The sequence below is a fragment of the Alosa alosa genome, chromosome 23, assembly GCF_017589495.1.
Source record: "Alosa alosa isolate M-15738 ecotype Scorff River chromosome 23, AALO_Geno_1.1, whole genome shotgun sequence".
Classification (NCBI taxonomy): Eukaryota; Metazoa; Chordata; class Actinopteri; order Clupeiformes; family Clupeidae; genus Alosa; species Alosa alosa.
In genome coordinates, this window is record NC_063211.1 from 9,401,383 (window position 1) to 9,410,571 (window position 9,189).

A 9,189-nucleotide genomic window follows, 5' to 3' on the forward strand; every position below is an offset into this window, starting at 1 on the left:
TTAGCAGAAAGAGGAGAAAGAGGAGAAAGAGAGAGAGAGAGAGAGAGAGAGATTTAGCAGAAAGAGGAGAGAGAGAGAGAGAGAGATTTAGCAGAAAGAGGAGAGAGAGGGAGAGAGATAGAGAGAGAGAGAGAGAAAGAGGAGAGAGAGGGAGAGAGAGAGAGAGATAGGAGAGAGAGAGAGAGAGAGAGAGAGAGAGAGAGAAAGCCGGCTAGCTCTCCCGCACAAACCAAATACACACACACACACACACACACACAATGCATGTCAAGGCAGCCAGGCCCACCACCACCCGAGCCACCGGTTACACATGGCGTGCCAGCACATCACGAGGCCTGGCCAGCTAGCTCTGACGGCCAAATCCCTATACCGATTTATGGGAACGGGATCCTAAGCGGATTTTTACTGAACCTCCCCTGCTCCCACGAGGGACAAGAGGGATCAAGGGCGTTTTGGAAAAGCTGAGAAGCTACTAACATAAGGGCATACACACATACACACACACACACACAAACAAACACAACCAATCCTGATAAACCGCACATCTCACGAAAGTAGGTATTATCTATCAAACAGAGGGTCCAAAAGAATGTTCAAAAATTAAGTGTTTGGGTTTCTGTGACATGAACCACAGCTCAAGCCTCCTAAACGTTCAACATTCACATTTACACAACATTCACACACACACACACACACACACACTTCTCTCTTCTTTCACCCACACACATGCACACACACACACTCTCTCTCTCTCTCTCACGCCACACACACACACACACACACACACAACACACACATGAAATGCGCCACCCTAATCCTACACACTCTCTTGGTTTTTACACTCTTGGTTTCTTATCACGTGGTGACTCACTTCAGCACACCACACCTGACCGGCCGTGACCTTTGTGTGAATAGGAACACAACACACTCTCTCCCGATGCATTTCCCCCTTGCGAAAGTGCTGTTGGCAGGAGCCGAAAACAGACAACGGATGGAGCTCTATAGAGAAGCAAGAGCCATGACTGAAGCAGCAGTAAAAGCAGCAACGTGAAGACTAATCCTGTGCTAATGGCCAGCACTACAGGGGAAGCCTGGGACAACCCCTACTCATTACTACAGCTAGTAATCATAGGAGGAAGACTAGTCGATTTTGGACAGTAAATATGACAGGGCTCGGCAAGCTGACAGAGGAAGTAAATATGAAAAGAGAGGGGGGAGAAAGAGAGTGAGAGAGAAAGAAAGAAAGAAAGAAAGAGAGGGAGAGAAAGCGAGGGAGAGAGAGACGGTAGAAAGGAGGAGAAAGAAAGAGAGGAGAGAGAGCTGGTGGAGAGTTGCAGGAAAAGAGAGAGGGATTTAGCAGAAAGAGGAGAAAGAGGAAGGAGAAGAGAGAGAGAGAGATTTAGCATGAAAGAGGAGAGAGAGAGAGAGAGAGAGGGAGGAGATTTAGCAGAAAGAGGAGAGGAGAGAGAGAGAGAGAGAGAGAGAGATTTAGCAGAAAGAGGGGAGAGAGAGGCTGAGAGACTAGCAGAAGGCTGGGCAGGTGTGGTATGGGGGGAGGTGAGGAGGAAAGGGAATCAGTGGCTACAACTCAATCATCACCCAACAGCCTGGCAGTGCTGACTGCATGGCTGCCATACCAGGGAACGAAAGGGGGAAGGCCAGTCTGCGAGAGAGAGAGAGAGAGAGAGAGAGAGAGAGAGAGAGAGAGCAGCCAGTGTGTGTGTGTCTGGGTGTGTGCGCGTTTAGGTGGGTGTTTGTGGAAAGTGTGTATATGTTGCAAATATATGTTGGTGGTGTGCCTGGTGGTGTGCCAGATATCAGATATTGTGTGTGTGTGTGTGTGTGTGTGTGTGTGTGTGTGTGTGTGTGTGATTGTGTGTGTGTACAGCAGCTGATGTGAGGATGGGTACATTCTCAAGAGGACGTGAGTATGGGCACCGGCTGTGTGTGTGTGTGTGTGTGTGTGTGTGTGTGTGTGTGTGTGTATGTGTGTGTGTTTGTGTGCACATGTACTGTATGAGTGAACATGTTCCATTTCATAGGGCACACACCCATGGCACGGCAACCACTCTGGAGACAGTAAATAACACGTCAGTATGTGAGTGAGTGTTGGAGGATTCCAGTGTGTGTGTGTGTGTGTGTGTGTGTGTGTGTGTGTGTGTGTGTGTGTGTGTGTGTGTGTGTGTGTGTGTGTGTGTGTGTGTGTGTGTGTGTGTGAGATCACTAACTTTTGAGATGGTGAGGGGCGTGCAGAAGTCCTTCCCACCCTGCAGTCGGAATCCCCAGGGGGAGGGACCAATGAGGGAGACGCTGTAGCTGCTGCTCATGATTGGTTGAATTGCTTCAGATGGACGGGACCAACAGGCTTCAAAGATCCAGATCGATTAGAAGTCGTCCTGGCAACCAAAAAAACAGAAAGTCATTATTACATCACACTTGTCACTGTGGCAGCGGAAGGGAAAGCAACAAGTTTGAGTTATTTTCCTTTAGGACACTGTAATCTAAATCTGCTTTATGTCCACTAAAATTTCCACCAAAACATTCAGTAAGGACCCATAAGTCTTGTCTTAATGAAGCCTGTGACTTTGCAGCCCTCCTCCAGCATTTAAACATCTGTACGCGGACGACAAACACAACGGTTGGACGGTGGGTCGCCCTCTTTGACGCAGCAGCAGCTGTCGCGGAGAAGAATGCGTGTTGACAGTGTGGTGCTTCAGTGAGCCAAGGTGTTGAGGGAAACGCCAGCCAGACGAACGCATAGCGCAAAGCCAAGGCCATCAGGGGTTATCAAAACATCTTTTGCTAAACCCAGCCCAAGATCAAATATCCTACAAGTGCAAAAGGCTCAAGTCAGAGACGTTAACAGGTAGGATTTACCTTAAGAGTTAGGACTAAAAATCAGCCGATGCTGAGAAAGAGGTGATAGAGATAGAGAAGCGAAAGACAGATGTAGTGCATGTGTGTGTGTGTGTGTGTGTGTGTGTGTGTGTGTGTGTGTGTGTGTGTGTGTGTGTGTGTGTGTGTGATGCGTCTGAAGAGGCCTTGGGTCAGTAAGCCCGCAGTGCTGGCCTATGGTAAACCTATTTTTAAAGTGGGGCCTGGGGGAATGGGAATGCGAGCAGGGGTGTATTCGAGGAGCCTGAATGGGGGCGGCTGCGGAGATAAGAGCTGCACCCCCACACTACCACCTCCGCCACCCACCCCACCCCTCCCAAGGGATCTGGCTGAGTCCAAACATAAACATTCCAGAGTGCGGGATTAGAAGTGTTCCATGCACAGAGGAATGTTCTACATTGGCAACTATGATTGTTTTAGAACATCACTTGACCACCCTCTTCTCAGATAGACTCAGTTTATAGCATATTCAGTGGCTCAGGTCTGTGATATGACTGTTGATATGGTGATGCTAAACTACAGATGTCCACTTGCTGATTTATTGCTGTAGGAAAGTATTGCCATGACTTGTCCCTTGAATGAGTAATGAAGTAATGAGTGAATGAGTAATGAATACTTATTAGACCTATACATTATTGATAAAATGGTGTATTAAATCCTCAAGTTCAAACTTAGAATATGAAATGCATAATGACTGACCTATAGCCTAGAAATCTAGTCCACCCTAGCGGTCTAGTCTAGCAACTCTCCGTTGGCTTGCGAGCTGGAGAAATTAAACTTCGATAGAGCCAATCACATCGTGTATAGAGACGTTAGGCGGGCTTAACATAATGATTGATGGCAGAGTTGCAATGGTTCGGCTTGAATTCCCTGCTACTTGAAAACAAAGAAGATGGATGTTTCTGTTGGCGAACAGCGTGATACGAGTTAAGCTTTTTTTTGAGTTGGCAAAGGTTTGAACTAGCCAACTAGCTCCGCTGGTGGGAAAACACACGGGACTCATGAGTTGTAGCGCTATCCTATTGCGTGCAGAGGGAATTTGAAAGACAACCGATTATCCCACCCCTCGGACTGAGCACTGCCAACGGTGAGTCTCCAGACCCTACATTTTATTGTGGGTCTGGCTCGTCAGGCTAACTGAACTAAGAGGCTGGAAAATAGGATCATAATAAGAACGATAAGAAAGATAAGTTTTAGACACATAATGACTTAAATAGCAGTAATAACAGTTATGTAGGGGGATTTGAATACCACACCCTATGACCCATGTAATTTAAACATGTTTTAAATGTTTCCAGAGTGTTGATGTGCTGTACTTGAATGTAAAAACATACCACAAATCAACTCTACATCTATACTAAGCTAATTTGCCCTTATTATTTAAACACCAAGGGAACCCTCTTTCCCAAGAGGCTTTCCTCAAGGCCTGAGGCAAACCCTCAGCTAGTGAAATGCACTGCACAAGCCCAATTTCTCACCAAATGTCAGGTTCAGAGTTCACCTGAATAAGTCACTGATTTATGAGTCATTGCAGAAAAGAATGGGCCCTAGTCTGTTTACTGGTGTCCCAGCGGTCCACACGTACCAGAGGTCTCTAGACCGCTGGAAGTGGCCACTACACCAGACACACTCACTTAACCCTTAAAGGAGTACCGTCACACCGGTGTGATGGGAATGTTGAGAAATGAACGTTCTAAAGAATATCTGGGTTCATTGAATTCAACATAGAATTTTAGAACCTTCAATTGTTGCGGAACTTAGAATGTTCAAAAACCTACACCTTTAAGGGTTAAAGTAACCCATTTTAGTTTAGTTAGGTCAGAGAAATAATTATTTTCAAAGAGGCAAAGAACATCTGTGATGACACCTGCTACACCGGCGAGGACTTTCAGTCAAATTCTAGATCGTCAAACCACCTTATCTATTTCACAAGATAGATAGATAGATAGATAGATACTTTATTGATCCCCAAGGGGAAATTCAAGATCAGTTAAGACAAACAAATATTGCAGAGCCAGCGATTTCCTATAAGTAAGTGATGTAATGGTTACAAGACAAATCTGTACACATGTGTTAATGTGTTTGTAAATATTGTATACATAGTTTATCATTACTATTGTGAATTGTAACATACACCATCATGTTACTATTCACAATAGCAATGGTAAACTATGTGTGGCTTAATGTTTAATTTATTTTATTTAATTCATTTTTAACCCAGAAAAAATCAGGTTTATGAAAAAAAAAAATAGCAGCTGATAACATTCAGTGACATCAGTGAAAGAGAAAATGGTCTGGGAGTGGATTTTTATGGGCAGCTTCAACACTTGCACACATCTGTCTGTCAAGCTCTGGTGATGGATGGTTTATCTGACCTCACTGTCGGGTAGGCCACTGCCCGCTCTCTCTGCTTCGTAAACAGTAATAACTGGGTTGGGTTGAACAAACCAACCATGATATTATGCCATGAAGAGCATTCTAAGGACCACTCTTAAGGAAAGTGTCCACTTTCAAACAGGTTTCTACTTTCGTGAAAACTTTCATGTGGGTAGTTAAGTTTTGTATTCAAGGTATGTCTGTTTCAGGCTGAAATAATCAAACTTTCCTGAAATTCAATTAAAATGTGGTATTTTTGCACTTGTCTTCAATTGCCCAGGTGCAGCAAACTACACTCATTAGAAATATATATTTAATCATATATTTTGAGGTGCACAGACATACAGTATATTTGCGTAATTTGAAGTGCTTACCCTGATTGCGAAACTACCCATAACTGCAAGTCTGTGTGTGGGGTAGCTGTTACAAAAGACCATATGAATATGTTTTTCCTCTCTCTCTCTCTTGGAGCTTGTTAACATCATGGATACAGCCAAAAACTCATTTCTTTTCTTCAAGGTGCTTCCTATCTTCAATTTGTTTTTCTATCAACCATAACCACACTATTTCTCACAGACAAAGAAAAACAAAATGGATATTTATTTTTAAACACGCTGAAATGACCTTCACAACCTTTTGTTCATGACATCCACCAAGATGGCTACACTGTGTCTGTTGCTTGCATCCTGTTGCAGGGATAGCCTCCAGAGAGAGCAGAGCTGGTCTAACGAGCTGCCTTTCATTCAAAGTAAACTTATTAACTTCTAAGGGCCCCTGCCTCAAAAACACACTTGAAAACAATGGCTTCAGGTGACTGCTTGTCACCATGCGCGTAATGGTCTCTCAGGCTGTGTGAAAACTGGCAAGTCTTCAGACTGCCCTGTCAACAGCGTCGGCCTCCCTGTGTGCAGGTTCACACTGGACCAAGCAGCAGAGCCGGACGGGAGACGCCAGAGGCACACCCATGGAAAGACTGGAATCCCTCCGAAAGTGTTAGCACTCAGTCAGCCAGTGGCATCCATGCCAGACAAGAACGAATGCCATGTTTCTCGCAAAAAAAGCGTGTGTGAGGCTGAATGCATTTGGCAGTGCCTGACTTTGACCGTCTGTATTGGATTTATGACCAAAGCCAAAAAACAAAACACAAATAGCAATGTGAAGTATGTCATGTTGGGACTACAACTGGATCAGGGGGAGGGTTGTCATGTTCCTATATCCTATTTTCACGGAAAAATAGTACTAATTATAGAGCCTGTAAATGGGTGCGGGTGATGACAGAAGTGAACTACCAGGAGTCTGGGCTGTAATTCCACATCCCCGTATGAATGACTGTTGGAAGAAGGACAGTTAGACCGTATGCAGCAGGACTGGAGCTCCGCGTCGATTCGGGAATTTTGACGAGTTTTCAGTATCGAAGCAGAAGTGGTCCGTGCTCTGACACGACTGAACTACTGACACTGTGTCACATATTTCACCAGGCTCATGTCTGCTTGACGTGTTTCGTTGTCAGTGTACACATAGCCTTTGTACAGAAGAGAAGAACACTCATGCTGATTCGCCGGCTTAATCCGCAACAAAAAAAAGTAAGCTCCCATCATTAGTCACACAGGATTCTGTTTTTTTTTGTTTTTTTTTTTTTTTAAACCAAAACTTAAAACACATCTACTGCAGCAAGACACATGCAAATAACGGGTTGTTCTGCAGTTAAAGGCATGTACCACTGCACTGAGTGAATCAACCCTGAAGGCACCCTGACATCCAAACCACAGCCCAGCCCTGTTGTACTAACTTCAGTGAGAACACCTGTTTGATGGGGCAAGGACGGCACCACAGGGCAAGGCGTGGAGTCAACACCTGGCCCTGACCCCCCGCTCCAATACTCTACGCACACACACAAACGCGCACACACACACACACACACACACACGCACGCATGCACACACACACACACACACACACACACACACACACACACACACACACAGCAGTCATGCAGACACAAACACAAACAGACACGGCAGTCATACAGACACACACAATCACACACATGCCCCAGCAATGCAGATCCTTCCAGTAGTACATTTTTGGCCAGGTAAACAAACAACTGATGCTCATGCAGATGCTCATGAGCCCCATGCCTCTCCTGCCAGTTAACACATAAAATGGTAAAATGGGTAACTGCACTTCAACCAAGTTCTACAATGGCACTTACACATACTGTCATAACCTGTCACTTGCGTTGCCATTTCCATAGGTTAAATTCAGCCAACGCGCCACTTTAAACATGGTATACTGCCCAAACAATTTGACCTAGGTTAGGTCTATGCTACACACCAAAAAATCTGTCACATCTGCTCTGTCACTATAAATAAACTTTGAAAACTTGTGTCGCCAGTCGAAGTGTCTTATAATAAACTATATACACACACACACACACACACACATTTACCTAGATTTGGTCAGGCCTACCTATCGCGTGACGCACAGACTGACAATGTCCACCACCAAACTCAACTGCATCGTCCGTCAGAACATTAGGTTACCTCATGTCTCTGCTTGCCTTGACACACCCGCCCCACCGACACTCGAGTAATCTCTTCAATGTATCGTGCATAGTAAAACTGAGCATTTAGTGCCTTATTACCTATTTACAAACAACTAGCGACGATAACGAGTGATAACTGTATCCTCATACTGTCAACAAATTAATGTAACGGAATGTTTGAGTGAGCAAAGGAAAAAGTTGATATATTAAGACCCAAGTGATATTGTTTTTACGTTATAACCATAGGTTATAACTAGGCTATTTGGTTATTATCATTTTGGCTGCTAAAGGCAGCGGTGTGAGTTGTTACAATAGGCAACAAATGAGAGCGATTTACTGGCTATTTGATTGAAGTCAATGAACAGGTAATCACATGGATGGATCAACTTTACAACCTACTTAGTTTACAATTATTTCAGAAGTTATACATAGTTTATAAATATAATATTACGTTTGTCTGTCATACAATGTAACTTCTGGAATAGGTATTAACGTTCCATTTCCTGATAGCTGTCATTTTACCTACCTTAGAAAAAGTGTTGGTGAAGCCGTGTAAACGAGGAAGCTTGTGACCCAACGCTTAGCTGAGAACTGAGGAACGACAATTCGTACTTCCGCCTCAAACTCGTCTTTTCTCGCTGGCCGCGGGGAGGAGGGACACTTTCATTCGCGTCACTCGGGTTGATGGGCAGAGAGGGAATAAGCCCGGCCAAAATCACAGGAAAACTTTCTCAAAGCGTATGTGTGCACTGAAATATTGTTGTAATAAGTAAATGACCGTAACCTCTCCATGTTCTCATATACTTAATTTTGGCTATGTATAAGGAATAATGGCATGATATGTTTTTTTTTTCTTCTGGGTATGAGGTGATCTGGTAACCTGATGTCAGTGAGATGGGTAGGCTATGGCGTGTCACTGACAAGTGAACTTTGGTAAAAAAATAAATTAATGGAGGATCATCTAATCGCACAGAACACAAACCACAGAATTGTCTGAGTCTCGCAGGTGCAAAGGCCAGGAAACGCAGACGTGGGAATTTAAGCGTCACTGTGTGAAATCTGAAGAAAAAAACAAGACTGGGGAAACGGGAAAGCTGACTGGACGCTGAAGTCTATCCGTAGTAATTTACTGCAATTATTAGTTACATTGAAATCGTTTTGTGTGGTCTATATCAGATCAGATTGGCAGATCAGATTAGAGGGAAACTGTAATCAGACTCTGATATAGCACTCCCTAGTGGCGAAAGTTGGAAGCAAAATATCGAATCGTGCTTTATTTTTTAAAAGCTGAAGATATATTACCTAATATGCTCTATAATACGAGTGCATAATGGTAGCATTATCTGCAATACAGGGGCAAGAACCAATGAGCA

General features: G+C 44.2%; 1 protein-coding gene across 2 annotated transcripts in view; it reads right to left on the reverse strand.

Moving 5' to 3' along the window:
* The window catches only part of pdlim5b (PDZ and LIM domain 5b), an 80,423-nt gene extending 71,988 nt beyond the window's left edge, over window positions 1-8,435 (reverse strand). For both annotated transcript variants that reach the window (XM_048234254.1, XM_048234253.1), the window contains exons 1-2: window positions 8,343-8,435; window positions 2,229-2,396 (exon numbers count right to left, since the gene is read on the reverse strand). In XM_048234254.1, the coding sequence (XP_048090211.1) occupies window positions 2,229-2,327 (99 nt within the window). In that variant the 5' untranslated portion in view covers window positions 2,328-2,396; window positions 8,343-8,435. The remainder of the gene's footprint in view (window positions 1-2,228; window positions 2,397-8,342) is intronic.
* Between the last annotated feature and the right edge of the window lie 754 nt (window positions 8,436-9,189).